This window comes from Vigna umbellata, chromosome 4 (assembly GCF_029865625.1).
Source record: "Vigna umbellata cultivar VRB3 chromosome 4, Vumbellata_1.0, whole genome shotgun sequence".
Classification (NCBI taxonomy): domain Eukaryota; kingdom Viridiplantae; phylum Streptophyta; class Magnoliopsida; order Fabales; family Fabaceae; genus Vigna; species Vigna umbellata.
The window spans coordinates 25,731,277-25,748,756 of record NC_142168.1 but is presented as its reverse complement, the minus strand read 5'-3'; the positions used below and the strand labels follow the sequence as shown (position 1 = coordinate 25,748,756).

Sequence of the window (17,480 nt, the reverse complement as noted above, 5' to 3'; positions counted from 1 at the left end):
AAATCTATTTGAGAAAATCCAAATAGAAATAGGAATTACAGAAGTGATTTAACCTTTTATTATAGAGAATAAGACTCACTTTTTCATATTTCCTCTCTCAGTTAATTTTTTATATATTTTCTTATTAGAAGGATATTTAATTATAACTAAAGAGAGTGATTTTTTTTTCTTTCTAGTAGAGGAAATATTGGATATTATTTCATATCAAACCCTATAAGACTACATGAAGGTATTCCGTTGTCCATATAGATATATATTTGTTTAGTGAGAATTCAGATTTCTTTTGCTTGATTTGGTGCACTGTTTCGGCCTGGTGAGGGTCCAATTTCATATAAATAACTTGGGACAGGAGCTCGTACCAAAATAGGCAGTAATGGAGTTGAATTTCTTTGCTGGAATTAAGTTTACATTGGGAGAATTCCTTGGCTAGATATAACTATTTCAAACCTATAGCTAATGTAAGAGATGCGTATGTTTTCTTTTCTTGGATGCGTTGAGAATTTACTGGTTTGTTGGCTAAACCAATAAAGTTTGCTACATCATTTTTCTCTTGGATGAAGCTTGAAAGATGATGGATCTTAGATGTGAGAAAACTGAAGTTTGGAGAAGGTTTTGATTGCCATCAATTGTTGGACGACACTTATTGTGAAAAGGTGGCTCTTCTGGGCAGTTTTAGTGCAGCCAATTATTGCAACCAGAATTGGAAAGTTAAAAGCAGTTTTATATGGACTTGTTATGGTATATGTTGACCAACATAAGTGTCCAATTTACCTTAGAAATGCCAAAATCTGATTGCATTTTTGTTGAACGAAGTAGGACCAGATTTTATAAGTTTATGATTATAGTTTCATGTTGTAAAGACCCATGAGAAGGGGTTGTACTTGAATTAGTGAACTTCCATGATATGGTTCACATGAATTATGTATGATTAAGCTGAATGGAGTTGCTTTTGTTGACTTATAGTGTGTCTCAATGAGGGTAGGAAGTAGGAAACATAAAATAGGTTTTGGTTGCGGCAAGAGGAGATTTTTTAAAAGGTTCTTATAACAAAAACTGTTAGGCAGCATGGGGTGATTCTTTTAATTTTTATGGCTAGTCATAATTGGTTAAGAGTTTCTCATTTGGAGGGAAACTAGATTGTCCCTTACGTGAGAGTGTATGTAACATGCCTTTTTAGAGAATTAAGTAGTTGCTGGAATACTAAAGATAAGGTGGTGCAGTGCCAAGTTGTTTCTCTGTTTTGAAAAGGCTTTTTAGTTGTTTCTCAGTTTTACTAGTGACAAGAAGTTTAGGCTTGGTGAGGACAATAATAGTAAAAAATTATTATGCAGACTTGTATTTGATATTTAATGTAGATATTTAATTCTATTAATGTATGCAGGCTTGGTGAGGAATTTAGGCTTGGCAGCAGATATTTAGTTCTATTAATGTATTCCCCCATTTCTTTACTTGTATTTCTATTGTAAACACAATACATCTCTCCAACCAAGTACACCTGAAAAGTATCAAGTTCTTTAATTTGTAAATTGTAATAATAACATATATAATTTTGTTTCTTTGGTTCTTGATGCATATTTGACCGTGACTAGAAAAAGATTGAAGCATTTGTTGGATCAAATATAGTTATCAAGGTAATTTGAAATTCAACCTTTGTTGCGAATTTGCACTAGCTGTTTGGTTTAGCCATAAATGTCCAGGATTGAGAAAAGTGCGGTGATGATGCTAGATGACATCGATGGGAGTAGAAAGAGGCCACGATTGGAAGGATAGTGATGAAGTCCATTCCTTTCTCTTTCTCAAATTTCTATCTTTCTTGCTCTACCACAGTTTTAGAAACGAAATACATCTAATTGCATTGAAGACATTAATGGTTTAATTATATTTTATTTATATATTGATTTGTATATTTATTCATATGATGTATTAAGTAAACCTCTAAAAATAAGAACACATGAAGAAACTAATTGAAACTTTGGTGATTTCGAATATGAAAATTGAATAATGAAAGACAAAAGGTGAAGGTGTGAGTGAGAAAAAGTACTAACCCAACCAGTGTGTGAATTGTCACGAAAAGGACAAATTCAGTTCACCCCATCACTATCCCAACAACAACGTCTTCCAATCTAGTCCATGAGTGCAACCATTTCTCCTTCAACAACCACCTATCTAACAACAACTTCAACGGCACGAAGAAAAACATAATGATTCGGATGACTATTATGATTATTAGGATATTTTGTAGTTTACCAAACATTTACTTGAAGACTTATTTATTTTTTCTCCAACTGAATGACACTATAACTATGATATTTAATGCTATGAATTTCATTCACTATAACTATGACATTTTTCGTAAATAAAACAACTATTTAGATGTCGGTTATGGAAGGGCTCGACGTTTAAATACTCATATACGTCGGCTCCCCCGAATAGACGCCAAAACTAAACGAAAAAGTTAAAAAGAAAATAATTTTTTATTCTATTTATACGTCTGTTATGGAGGGAACCGACGTCTAAATCCTAAATCCAGAAATTTAAAAAGTCACTTTTTGACTCCATTTAGACGTCTGATCCCTCCACTCCGACTTCTGAAGCACTTTACACGTCTTTTAATTGGGGGAACCGTCGTCTAAACCCTAAATCCAGAAATTTAAAAAGTCACTTTTTGACTCCATTTAGACGTCTGATCCCGCCACTCCGACTTTTGAAGCACTTTAGACGTCTATTAATTGGGGAACCGACATCTAAATTTTGGCATTAAAACACCGTGAACGCGAGACAGCCGTTACGCGCACTCATTGTTCATCATCTTCGTCGCGATTTCTCTCTACGAGTTACGTTTTTCAGGTTCGTTTTCTCACTTTTGCACCGTTTTAAATTAATTTTACTCCGATTACATCACTTTTGATGCATTATCTTTCATTTGAACCGATTAAAATGCGTTTTCGTTGGGTTTTGGTGCAGTTATTCTCGTGTCTTTAGGCGGCGTTCTATGGCGGCGATTTCTTGTGTTTTGTACTCCTCCAATTCCCTCCACTACGTTTTTAAAATCATCCAATAAAAAAATGTACAATACATTCATATAGAGACATCTAACCTGTATGGATCGGACATCTATATAGACGTCGGACCTATATAGGTCCGACGTCTATAGAGACGTCTGACCTAAAGGGTCTGACGTCTCATTAACGTCACTCATATAGACGTCGGACAGAGATAAGACGTTAAAAGCCCAAAATAACAGACGTCTAAAGTCCTTTTTGCACTAGTGATTTATGATTGATGATTGCATTGTTTAAATTGCGATATTTGTATGTATTGTATGAATGACATCAATCTGCATTTGATTGTATTATTGACAGGTTCATTGTGGTAGATAGAGAATGTTGCCCATTGCAATGAATCTGTCTTGAACTTAACCGATGCACTTCCTGACAGATTATTCAGTTGGTAATGTAACTCATTTTGTTACGTCATTACCGATGGATCATGGTCGTTGGTAATTATCGAAAGACGAAGGTCGTCGGTAATGTAACCCATTTTGTCACCTCAATACCGATGAATCTTGGTCCTAGGTAATTACCAACAGTCATATGTTGTCAGTAATCAACGATAACCTTTGTCCTTCAATAATTATCTATGGTCTATACCCGTCGGTAATTACGGACAGACAAGTCATTGGTATTTATCGACAGTTATGATATGTCGGTAAATATTTCTGATAAGGTATTTATCGATAGATTTTTGCCATTCGATAATTCGTCAAAAATTAACATTATCAACAAATATTGGTGTTTATCGACGGATTTGTTTTTTCAATAAATCAAGTTTTTTTTTTGTAGTGTAACAATCTTCTAATTTTATTACTTCTAACATACACCTTGCCACTAAACCAATTAATACCCCTCTGCGAAGTTTCAACTTGTTCTCCTTACTGAAGGTGGTTGTTGCTTTCCAACTATTTTCAATGGTTGGAAGATGTTGCCTTTGATTAAAACTTTTATGTCGCCATCTTTTATGGTTTGTGTATCCAATAGGGCTTCTAGTTAAATGTATAAGATTAACTCTTCATTGAGTGTAGCTGGGAGGGCTTCAACAGAATTGGTGGGTTTGAATGCACGCTTGAGGAGAGATACATGGAAGACTTGATGGATTCTGCTGTGAGCAAGAAGGTCCAACTTGTAAGCAACTACTTCTATGCATTCTATCACTTTGTAAGGGCCATAGAACTTAGGGCTGAGTTTTTCATTAGGTTTGCGAGCTAAAGATCTCAATCGATAAGGTTGTAATTTATGATAAACCTAATGACCTATTTGAAACTCCACATTCCTCCTATGCTTATTGTGCGATTTTGCTCTTAGGCTTTTCATATGTTTCCCTTTAACTCCTTTAATAGCACATCCTATTCATGTTATAGTTGATTAACATTTTTCACCTTAGATGGAATAATAGTACCCTTTAAAAGCAAGGAAGGGTCACGACCATATAGAGCTTTGAAGGGGGACATCTTTGTAGAAGCACTATAGTTGGTATTGAACCAAAATTCACCCTATAGCACTGCAGCCATTTCCTAGGCTGGATGGTGTGTTGTGCTAAACTTCACCTTGGTGTCGGCTTGTTTAAATAACTCACACGAGAAATTACTCTTAAATAAGTTGTCTCTATCTGAAGCTATTGTGGAAAGGAATCCATGAAGTTTCATTACTTTATTAATGAACTACTAAGCCACCTCGGCTGTTGTGAAACAGTGAGTCAAGGCCAAGAAGTTGGCATATTTGGTGAGTTTATCCACCATAACCAAAATAATATCTTTCCTCTATACCTTGGGTAACCCTCCTATGAAGTCCATAAAAATATCTGACCAAACTTGAGTAGGAATTGGCAGTGGTTGTAACATACCTATAGGAGCTAATGTTTCTATTTTGTTACACTAACACATTGCATGACAAACTCTTCGACATCCTTTTTCATGCCTTTCCAGTAAAGGACTCCAATTATCCTTTTAAATGTTCGAAAGTACCCACTATGGCCTTTGAAAGGAGACTCGTGCATCTTTTTGATGATGCCAGGAATGTGGGAAAAATTCCTGGGTAACACTAATTTTCCGTGGTAGAATAATTTCCCCTTCTTTAACTCATAACGCACACGAGCATTAGAATTGAGTACTAACTCTTGGATTAGAGAGACCAGTTTAGCATCCTGTTGGACTTTTGTTTCCTAGGACTTCCATTCATTAGAGTGAAACATAGACACAACCAAAAAATAATCTTTGCGGACAAAGCATCAACCACTTGATTCTCCTTGCCAGGTTTGAAATGGACCTCGAAGTCATACCCAATGAGTTTAGAGGCCTATTTGAACTATTTCTCTGCCAACAACCTTTCGTCAGTGGGAAATCTTATACTCTTTTAGTCTGTTAATATAACAAAATGGTTACCCGTTAGGTAGTGCTTCCATTTCTAGAGTACCTGGACTATTGCCATTAGCTAACGCTCATACATCGACTTTTGTTGGGCTCTCTCAAACAGGGTTTGGCTCCAAAAGGCTAGGGTCAACTTTCCTGTAATAAAATAGACCCCAATCCTTTGCTAAAGGCATTCATTTCCAAGGCGAAGGATTTTGAAAAATCCAAAACTGCCAACACTGACAATTAGGAAACAACACCTTTCAAATGTCAAACACATCTTGAGCCTAGGTTACCCAACGAAAGCCCTCCTTAGTTAAAAATTGTGTGGGTGGTTAGACAATCTTACCAAACCCTTACGTAAATCTTCTATAATATTCAGTTAACCTTAGAAATCCCCTTAAAGCCTTAGCAATTTCAGAGGAGCTGGTCAACTCCACATAACTTCTACCTTCTTTTGGTCTGCTTTAAACACTCGTAAATACCTCATTATCTGCATCACATACTAATTTGACAGTAAATTAAAGAAAACACAGTACACAACGTCCACTGTTCTACATGAAAACTCTTGAATCTGATTTTTCCTCCCAATGGCTACCTTAATCATCCTCTTTTTACGTATTGTCATTAAATGCAATCATAATTTCAATTCTGCAATGGCCAGAAAAACCTCACCACCATCTCCTCCAAAGGTTCCAATAATAGAAAATCTCCACCAACTTGGAACTCTCACTCATCACACTCTCCATTCCTTTGCTTAAACCTATGGCTCTTCAATGTTACTTCACTTTGGAAAGGTGTCAATTCTTGTGGTCTCAACGGCCGAGGCAGCTCGCGAGGTTTTCAAAACCAATGACCTTGTTTTCTCATATAAAACACATCATAAGATGTTTGATATCTTCTTTTACGAATCCAAAGATGTAACATCTATAGGGAGATTCAACATACACATAGATCTCCACAATGGTAAGATATTGTCCGCTTTAGGTGAAGTCCTCACGGATTTGCTTTTGGCACTACTTCAAAAGGCCTCTTACCAATAGAGGTATCTTATGTGTATATAAACCCACTAGTGCAGAATTGGCTTTAGACGTCTGTTATTTTGGCCTTTTAACGTCAGATCCATATCCGACGTCTTTGTGGATGACGTTAATCAGACGTCAGACAAGGTATACTAGACGTCGGGTGGGGTATACCAGACGTCTATATAGACGTCGGATGACATATACCAAACGTCTATATAGATGTCGGATGTTGGGTATAACAGACATGTATATTGACGTCGGATATGGCTACATCCGACGTCTGTAGGCCCTGAAACGTTTTGTTCACTATAACTCATTGGACGTCGGTTTGTGCATTGATAGACGTCAATAGACATCGGACATGGCATTAACTGACGTTTATTGAGTGTTTTTTTAAAAAAATTAATTTATTGTTGCAATAAAACGACACCTGAAAAACAGAAAATTGTCCCAGAACAATATACTATAACGACACCGCGGCAACTACTAGAGGCAGATAAGCAGTATTTGTCTCTTGCATCTTCTTAGTGCAAAAAAAGGTTCAATCCTTTGGTGCACTGAGAGAAAAGGAAATCTCCATAATGATGGATAAGATTAAGCAGTGTTGTTGTTCTATGATGCTTGTGAATTTAAGTGATTTATTTTCTACAGTCATAAATGACATAGTGCGCAGAGCTGCTCTTGGAAAGAGATACAGTTGAGGAGAAGGGGAGTAAGTTTTGGAAGCCAAAGGATGAGATGATGAAGCTGATGGGTGCTCTAGTTATAGTGGACTGCATACCTTGGCCTCATTTGGTGGGAAGAGTTAATTGAATGTATGGTAGGGGAAAAAGAGTGGCTAAACAACTTGATGATTTTTTTGATGACGTTGTTGAGGAGCATGTTAGTAAGAAAGATCATGATGATATTATTGGTGAAGACCAACGCAACTATTTTGTTGTGGATCCAAAGGACAAATGTTGTAGGATACCCATCTATAAAACAACCATTAAGGCTTTGATCCTGATACCTAAAATTAATACAGACACGAGTTTATGATATTTTAGATTTTAAATAAATTGCCTATAAGATTAGTTTATGTGAATCTCAAATTTGGATACTTGCCTATTTCAATATTATAGAATGAACTTGGAAAATGATGATTACATTTACTTTGTATATAGATAAATTTTTATAATTACTATATAATATAATATAATACTTTTTAAAATCGTGCATTTACTTTATATTGTAAATTAGGCTTCCAACAATATATATATATATATATATATATATATATATATATATATATATATATATATATATATATATATATAATAAATTATTAAATGTGTTTGAGTCATTGTATTTTATTAGTCAATTATAAAGTGATCTAATTAAGTAAATGTGGCTAAGGACATATATGTCATGAAAGGTTTATTCTATAGAAACCAACAATAATTTTAATTTTTTGAAGGGACCAAATTATAATTATTGAAACTTAGGAAAAATAACCGTAAGAGGTTACATAAAGTGGTCATGGTCTCGATCTTTGAGCACACTCATTATTTCTATTTCTTTCTGTTCATCCCTATTAGAGGAGAAAACTAAGAAGAAACCTAAGTTGCTTTACTCAATATCAGATACCAATCTACGAGTTCATTAATTGTTCTTATTCATTAATTGTTCTCAATGACCAATTCTTCATGTACTTTTCCGTTTTCTGTTATAAAGGATATTAAGAACTATTCTGATTATAGGATTTAATACTTATTAATCTGTATGTAAATCTCAACTTGGAGCACATGTTAGTTTATGATTAATCGAGCTTGAGTCCTAATTTAATTTGATCTTTCCAATTTTATGAGAAATTATGGCTATAAAATTAGGGGGTTTTCATTTAATTGCTCATAGCCTGCATTAAATTCTTCGTCCATTAATGAATGTTATATATGAGTGATTTGGATTATGATAATAGTATCCCCTAATTGATGTTCTCCCATATCAGAAAATCAAATAAAAAACCCTATTAAGAACCTTAATTGTTTCTGGTAATCTAAAATGGAGAAAAATCCCCAATCTGAACCCTAAGAACCCTATTGTTTAGAAACTCTAAATTTGGAAAAAGCCCCAAATTTATAACCCTAAGAAAGGTCCCCAATGTTTATAGTTTCCTTCTTTTTCTCTAGTGTTGTCAATGTTTTTGGTTTCTTCTTCTTCTTTGGTGTTGTGGAGGAACCATCTCTAGAGGGTTCTTCTTATCCTTGGAACAACTCGTGAAGGCGTAGGTAGTGGCGCAACCCTTTGGTTCGCGTTCTAGTTACCTTCCCTGCTCACGATTGCACAACGTTAAGTGGTAAGGAGGCGCGACCCATGGGAGTTTCATGGTGGCTCACAGGTGTCTCTTGATTCATGCAACAACGACGCCTCATGGTGGCGACGACTCGTAGTGGTGACGATGACGGCGACAACAAGATCATTCAGAGCTTGTGAAAACAGTGACGTGTTTGCTGTTTTCATCTCGCGACAACATGAGGCACACTTCTCTCTTGATTCGTTTGATCGGGACAATGATTTTAGGTTTTTTTTTCGCGTTGATCAAGGACTATTTATAATAGTTTCAAAACTAAGAGGACTAAAAGGAATAAAAGTTTCGAATATGAACTAAAACCAAAATCCTATGATATTTAAGGGATGAAAAACATATTTAACCGATTTTGTTTTCTTCAGTAAAGACTTAAGTAAAATATTGTTATTAGTCATTAATATTTTTATGGGCTTAAATATTTTGACTACACTTTTCAAATTAGCTATGTATTAACTTAAAAAAAAAACTAAATTAAAAATATATAATATCATCTTTCTTAATTTTAGTACCGATATATTTGTTAAAATAAAACACTTTCCCACAATCTAAAATATTAAAAAAATTACATTTACTTATATCTCCATTATAAAGTAAATATTTTTTATCAAAAACTAGTGGTTGGTATAAAAAGTCATCAATCATGGAAATTTATTAATAAAACAATAAAATAGAGGAATGCAAAATACAATGTAATTCTTAAACTATGATTTAGACTTCACGAAAAATAGAAAAATTAATTATATTTATTATGGAAAAATATAAATAAATACATAGAGGTAAAATATTAAATTATATATCATTTTTTTATGAATAAAAACTAAATTACTTAACTTATGAGCGTAATGATTTTGTTCATTAAAAACATGAAAAACTCACGTTTACAAATATAACTGATGTCATATTTTTCTAAGACTCTAAGAAACCACTTGTCCAACTAGAATATCTGAAAGTCCTTCCTTTAAATAAACAACTGCATAACAACTGCATAACAGCTAGAGCTTCTTATATAAAAAATGTAGCACCTCGAATAATATATAAACTTATGTAATATATGTTCTTTATTACAAAATTGTTATCTCTTTTAATTTTATAACATTTTTTATTAATTAAATTGATGTAATATATAGTTGTATAAAGGTAATTCTGGAATAGTGTCTGCAAAACATTAAAGAAAATATACATATGTGATCTCTAACTACTTGTACATGAATCATTTCACTGTTGCGAACTTCCACGTACACTGTTATCTTGTCACGTATAATATACAATCATTGTAGGTGTCAAAACCTTAATAGGATATGAGGACCAATTCTTAAGGCAAGAAAAATTACGAAAAAAAAAAACTCTATCGAGTCTTCTGTGAATATGATGTATACCTCTCTGAAAGTTTTATCAAGTAGAAGCTAGAGGATGGAACCAAAACAAGCTCATAAATACATTTAAATGTGGACTAAACCATAAAGACAAACCGTATAAGTAGTTACGCCATATCCTCCAACAACCTATAATTTAACACCATTAACCATGAAAGAAAATTAAATAAATTGATTATTAATATCAATAATATCATATGTGAAGTGAATTCTATCAAACAACCACAATCTAGTATCCTGTAGAGGCAACCGATATCACCTTCAACTACCAATATTTTTGTTTTATTGTGAGACTCTGATTCAATAATTGAACAATCCGTCATTAATATGCTTTCACCTTGTATTGAAAAAATTACATTGCTTAGTAATATTTTTACTGATTTAATGTATTACATTGTGGAAATATTTTATTTTCTCATAATTATTATGGTCCAGATTCTTTGTTCAACACTTCTGGTCCCATCATCTGTCTTGTGTAAATCAATCATCCACATACCATAAATAAACCAACACAAAATTGCGAAATCCACGAGTGATCATTTGAAGCAGAAGCCAATGACGACTTTTCTGAATGGAATCATTTCCTTGTGGTTCTTCATTCCCATGCTAGCATGCTTCATCTCACTAGCCTTTCACACCATATTCAATCTTCTACCCAAACTCAACTCCAAATCAGGAAAAAACTTACCACCATCTCCTCCAAAGCTTCCAATAATAGGAAACCTACACCAACTTGGCAACCACATTCACCGCACTCTCCAATCCTTTGCTCAAACCTATGGCCCTTTGATGTTGCTTCACTTTGGGAAGGTGCCAGTTCTTGTGGTCTCAAATAATGAAGCAGCACGTGAGATTCTGAAAAACCAAGACCACGTTTTCTGTAACAGACCACATCGTAAGATGTCTGATATCATCATATATGATTCCAAAGATGTGGCATCCGCTCCCTACGGAAAATACTGGAGGCAGATAAGGAGTATTTGTGTCTTGCATATTCTCAGTGCAAAAAAGGTTCAATCCTTTGGTGCAGTCAGAGAGGAGGAAATCACCATAATGATGAAAGAGATTAAACAGTGTTGTTCTTCTTTGATTCCTGTGAATTTAACTGAATTATTTTCTACAGTCACGAATGACATAGTGTGTAGAGCTGCTCTCGGAAGGAGATACAGTGGAGAAGGACGGAGACAGCTTTGGGAGCCACTGAATGAAATGATGGAGCTGTTCGGTGCTCCATTTATAGGGGACTACATACCTTGGCTTGATTGGGTGGGAAGAGTTAATGGAATGTATGATAGGGCAAAGAGAGTGGCTAAAGAGCTTGATGAATTTTTCGATGAAGTTGTTGATGAGCATGTAAGTAGAAGAGGGCATGATGTGCATGGTGATGATGATGATGAAGAAGAAGAAGAAGAGGAGAATGATCTGGTGGACATTTTGTTGAGGCTCCAAAAGAAAAACAGAATGGGGTTTCAGATTGATAGAACAACCATAAAGGCTTTGATCTTGGTAAGTAAGATTAGTATAACGTGCTATCCCCATTATTAATTGTTCCTAATATTCTCTAACAGACAACTACTCACTCTCTAACTTACGAAAATCTTTACTTTTCTGAAGCATCATTTTCAATACCTAAAGTCAAAGATGGTGAGAACGGTTTAAGATAAGGTGACTGACTTTACAAATCTTAGAAGTCAAAAGTGGTTTACTCTTTAATTTTGTATCCCCAACATTCATACAATATTAGAAAATATATCTCTTTAACTGGCATACTAATTGGTGAATTCATTTGGGTTTTGTTTATTAATGTCCTTTTCGTTAGGTTTTACTTCTTGTTTAGGAAATTTTACTTGAATTTCACTTCATGGTACAGTCTATAGCAGAGTCAAAAACCAAGTCTTCGAATATCTCTCTGATAAAAGCTATATAACATCTTTAATATATACTGGCAAATCCATTTTGTTGAATATGTCCTTCATGGAATTTGAAGCTAGACAATGAAATTGACAGTTGATGGGTATTTGTTTCAGGATATGTTTGTGGCAGGTACTGATACCAGCTCCTCAATCCTGGGATGGATGATGACAGAACTCTTGAGGCACCCAAATGTGATGCAGAAGCTAAAAGATGAGATAAGGAATGTGGTTAGTGGTAGAACTCGCATAACTGAGGAAGATTTAAGCAGCATGCCTTATTTGAAAGCAGTGATTAAAGAAAGTTTTCGATTGCATCCCCCAGGTCCGTTGTTGGTTCCAAGGGAATCCATGGAAGATGCCAAAGTGATGAACTATGACATTGCAGCAGGCACACAAGTAATAGTGAATGCATGGGCAATAGCAAGAGATCCTTGTTACTGGGAAAATCCTGAAGAGTTTGAAGCAGAAAGATTCTTAAAGAGTTCAATAGATGTGAAAGGACATGATTTTGAAGTGATACCATTTGGAGCAGGAAGAAGGGGTTGTCCAGGAATAATGTTTGCCATGAATGTGATTGAGTTGGTCATAGCAAACCTTGTTCATCAGTTTAATTGGGAAGTGCCAAGTGGAGTAGTGGGAGATCAGACACTCGACGTGACTGAAACTGCAGGGTTGACCAGTCATAGAAAATTTCCTCTCATGGCATTTGCCTCCCATGCATAATAAGAAGTCAACGTTAAAGATGGTAACTTAATAAGAGAATATATTCTCATTGTTGTGATTAATTAATAGCCTTCCTTTGTCTCTTTTTGCTGATTGTGTCTTTGTTCTATCTAATCTTAATACAGAGTTATCTTTTTTATTTTTAAATTACACTGTGAAATTAAATTTTGATAATGAATTAAATTTTAATAGTTGTTTATGTTTTTAAACTTTAAAAATGTATAAATATAGTTTTTGTCTTTAAATAACTTATTAAAAGATTTGCTGACGTTACATCAAATGACATTATCTATAGACATACATGTAATATTGTTTGTCACATTAATAATTTTTTTAATTAAGCAAATACATCCATTTATTAATAAAATTTGGAAATAAAAATGTATTAAAGTTAAAAGTAAAATTAAAATCCAAATTGATATGAACTTTTAAGAAGTAAAAATATATTTAAAATATCAAAATTTTATATTTTAAATGGTGATAAATATTGTAAAATAAATTCAATGCATTTTTAAGGAAAACTTCACTACAAAAATGTCCAATTTTACCAGGATTTTTGTTTTACGTTACACCGGGGTTTTAACTCACCTTAAATACGTTTCCGGCAGTTATGAAAATCACTAGGAAAACCAGCGTCACTAATAATTACCGGCGATTTTTTGAAAACCGCCGGTAATTACTGGAGGTTTCCAAAACCGCCGGTACTTGCAGGGTTTTTGCGAAAGTGCCAGTAATTATTAGGGGTTTTCCAAAATCACCGAAAAATTATTTAAAAAAAAAAACAAATTACTTATTTACATTTAACATTCAATCAATTTACAATCAATTTTCATGTATTATGATCTCATCCAATCAATATATTGAGTTAATGAAGAGATTCAATTGAACAAAAAAAATCAAATTCATTTCACACATTAAATTGTGTAATAATATTTAATACATTATTTGTACATAAAATTATATATTCAATCCAAATATTACATTATCCTACATATATTACTAAATTGAAGTCAAGTTCTTACAATTTATTAACACTTAAAATAAAAGAAACCTATTTAGTTCTAATGTGTTCCATGTCTGAACCTTCCATTCCGGATGAATCATTAAAAACCTACAAATAAAATAATAAGTTAAAACAATATTGTAATGAATAATTAAATAAGTATTTAATAATTTTTTAATTCGCGTTATAAAAGATGTAATGCTTAACTTTTGGTTGAACTTTTAATTCAGCTTTACAAACTTGTTAAATTCACTAACTAATAAAGTGATTATGGTTATATTATGAAAGAACAATAGCACAACTAAATTAATTAAATTGAATGTTTTGGTTATAGTATAAAATTAATAATTGTATCTTTGTTATAATAATATTATAACAGGAAGAATTCAGGGTTTCGGAAACTTTATATAATATTATTATCATTTACACTGCAGATGGATGACTAGAATATGGAGAATATATAGCATGTAATTTCTTATCTAGAAGTAACTTGATAAAATATCAGGAAAGAAATAACTCTAAATAAACCAAATTCCAGGGCCATATCAATTTAAGTAGATTTTATCTTCATGTATACTAGAATATCACTACGCCAGAAGGAAAATAGAGTAAGACAAGATCACATACCGAATCTTTTGAGGTTTGAATGGCATTCAGCAAGTGGAGAGCTTCAAATTTCAAGGAATTGTGCAAGACAGCAAATTGCCTTGCTATTGCTGCCACCTGTAGAGGAACGTGTCAAAAATATTGTTTCACCAAAGACATTATATATGTTTATTTACCATGATGCAAGATTAGTTAATAAAAATGAAAACAAATTAAGTACCAAACAGAAATATTATAGAAGCACACTTACAATAACTGAAATGTCAAATAAGTCATTATTTTGGAATATTTCAAAGGACATCCTACCGAGAATCAATTGCAGAAGTTTGAAAGATAATTCCATCAAATGTGAACCTGCAAATTAGGAGCATATGTTTATAAAAAATGTGTTATATACAAACTAAAAATGTGGTTTTTGTTGAAGTGCAAACAAAGTCTCACATTGAGTGAAATAAGGCCTTTTGGAGTGGTACCAAAAGCAAACCCGTGAGGGCTTGGCCTAAAGCGGACAATATCTTATCATGTGTAATCAAGTTAAAAATAGCGGAATTACCAAAACTTTTAATTTCGATAAGGATTCCAAGTGATCTGAAATTCAACTTAATTGAATTTTTCTTAATCCAAGTGAAATTAGCAATTACGTATATAATTCATAAGCATTTATGCCATGAGTGTCAATGGATACATTTTTCAAATTAAAAGCATTCGGTACGCTGAAAACTTTAATTCACATTTGCATTTCAATCACCGAACATAACTTTCAATTCACGGCACAACAGAAATTCATGAATCCTTACATGCTATGCAGATTACAATCCACATGGTGCAGCGAAAACCAATTAACTTCCAGAAACAAAAACAATCCTAAATTTCATAATTTTAAATTAAAGTTTCTATAATTTAGAAAAAAATAACTTTTGGAGAGAATCATAGATTCCTGACATTTATCTGATACCAATGTAAACTATTATACAGTTTAATTTTCTAATCAAGAAACTACTCTTTTACAGATAAACATTTAGGATTTATAATTTTCACAACTATATTATTAAAAAGGATTAAGAATTTACTTGGATTTATTACAAAGTTTTTTTATCAAATTTTTCTTTCTCTTCCTTTTCTTTAATGGTTTAATGAAAAGATTTCTTCATTCAAAATAATTTTCTTTTTGTTTTTTTAAGAATGTAATTACAAATTTTTTTAAATTACTGACGAATTTTGAATTCTTTTACCAATGGAATCATTATGACAAAAATCATCAATCAATTCATCAGTAATATATATTTCATTTATTGACGAAAAATCCGTCGATAAATCTGCTGATAAAACGAGCGAAAATTTTCATATCCATTTTTCCTCTCTGTCCGTGAGATAAAAAGGTTATTTATTTTCTCTCACTCGAATGTTTTGCTCATATTTACACGATGAAACCTCATTTTTCTCCTACTTCCCCATCTTACCACCGTAATTACAAGCCCAAGCTGCCTCCATCTCCGTTAAGTTAGGCCATTATCTCCATCTCCACTGCCTCCGTCTCTGTCTACACATTCGAGGTCTTCCACTCCAACTTTTTCTTCTTTAGCACGTGCATGAAAAGTGTAGTGCCTCTATTCCTCTTCTTTCACAAAATTATACAACCAAACATTGTCTCCACCGCACAACGTCGTCGTTGTTCACTCGAAGTCTGAACAAAGTCAATGTTTGTCACTACCATCGCACACCCTGCATTGTTTGGCGTTATTTATTTTTTAAAATGTGTTCTTTAGCTAGATAGATAAAAATAAAAGAAAGAGGAATAAGAGTGGATTTGAAGACGATATTTCTCGTCGGTAATTACCAACAGAATTTTTCGTTGATCAAAAAATTCGTCGATAAAATTTATCGACAACCACGAATCTTTGACTGTCGATAATTTTAGTTTATCGATGATATTATATATTACCATCAGATTTTGACCATCGCTAATATTAATTTTTACCGTAGTGACATTCACATTTTTATCAAAATGTTTTTCACTTATGATATTTTACAAACTTTAATAAAATACTAAAATATCTTTTTTTAAAAAGAGAAAGAAAATAAAAAATTGATTTTAATAACTCTAAAATAATTTTCATAACTTTAATACATTTATATTTTAATAATATTACATTAAAATCTTTATATTAAAATTATTCTTTAAATTATTCTAACTAAAAAATAAATTAATATAATAACACACGTGAATCACAAATTTTGATGTTGTTGAATAAATTTAGTTATGTTATTAGAAAAAGTCAAACATAGTGGCCGAAATAACATATGAATCACAAATTTTGATATTGAAAGCTAAACTTTCCCTTAAAAGGAATTCAGTTTTAAGATTGGTCAAATAGTTAACCTTAAATAGAAGGTAACGTTAATTAATCAATAGTATCCAATTTATGTTGTATATGTAACATATTGTATAACCATAAAATTAGTTCATACTATGAAATTATAACATTAATTCCTTATGGTTAATTTTTTTAAGTCCCATTCAGTGTTTATTAAGCCGTGGTGTTGTGAGTGTCTATTTTTAGAACAATAATACATCAATACATATTTTTTTACAATATTTTAACATTTTGACACAGTATATGTATTACTCTTTTATTGAATTTAGAATATATCAGTATAATAATAAATAAATAATAAATTAGTAAAAAAAATATACATGTAATGTACTATATCAAAATGTTCTAAAAAAAATCTGTATCAAAATTTTTTATTGGGTTAAATATGTTTTTGATCCCTTAACTTTTAGTGAAATTTGGAATTAGTCCCTTTGGCTTAATTTAATCCCAAACTTTAAAAATGTGTGAATTTAGTCCTTTTAACTAAATTTTGTTAAGTTTATTTGATGTTTCAAGTGTGTTTCATGATAACATTTGAGTTGTTTATACCATTTGACACATTTGAGAAATGTGTTTGAAACATCAAATAAAATTAACAGAATTTGGTTAAAAGGACTAAATTCACACATTTGTAAAGTTTGGAGACTAAATTAGTCCAAACTTTTGTGGTGGGACTAATTCCAATTTTCACTAAAAATTAAGGGATAAAAA

General features: G+C 32.6%; 1 protein-coding gene and 1 pseudogene across 1 annotated transcript; both read left to right on the top strand.

Annotated features, from left to right (window-relative positions):
* The first annotated feature begins 3,482 nt into the window (after positions 1–3,482).
* On the top strand, positions 3,483–7,467 carry LOC148199695 (cytochrome P450 736A117-like; annotated as a pseudogene).
* A 3,217-nt stretch (positions 7,468–10,684) lies between these two features.
* LOC124837367 (cytochrome P450 736A117-like) lies at positions 10,685–12,924 on the top strand. The gene is made up of 2 exons (XM_047312704.2): positions 10,685–11,655; positions 12,177–12,924. The coding sequence occupies exons 1-2, from the start codon at positions 10,705–10,707 to the stop codon at positions 12,783–12,785; spliced, it is 1,560 nt and encodes a 519-aa protein (XP_047168660.2). The 5' UTR covers positions 10,685–10,704; the 3' UTR covers positions 12,786–12,924.
* The last annotated feature ends 4,556 nt before the right edge of the window (positions 12,925–17,480 follow it).

What these genes read in the sequence shown, in the direction of transcription:
- LOC124837367 (XM_047312704.2), top strand. Translation starts at nt 10,705, where the DNA reads ATGACGACTTTTCTGAATGGAATCATTTCCTTGTGGTTCTTCATTCCC. An exon ending in CCATAAAGGCTTTGATCTTG is followed by an intron (nt 11,656 to 12,176) that starts GTAAGTAAGATT and finishes TATTTGTTTCAG; the next exon opens with GATATGTTTGTGGCAGGTAC.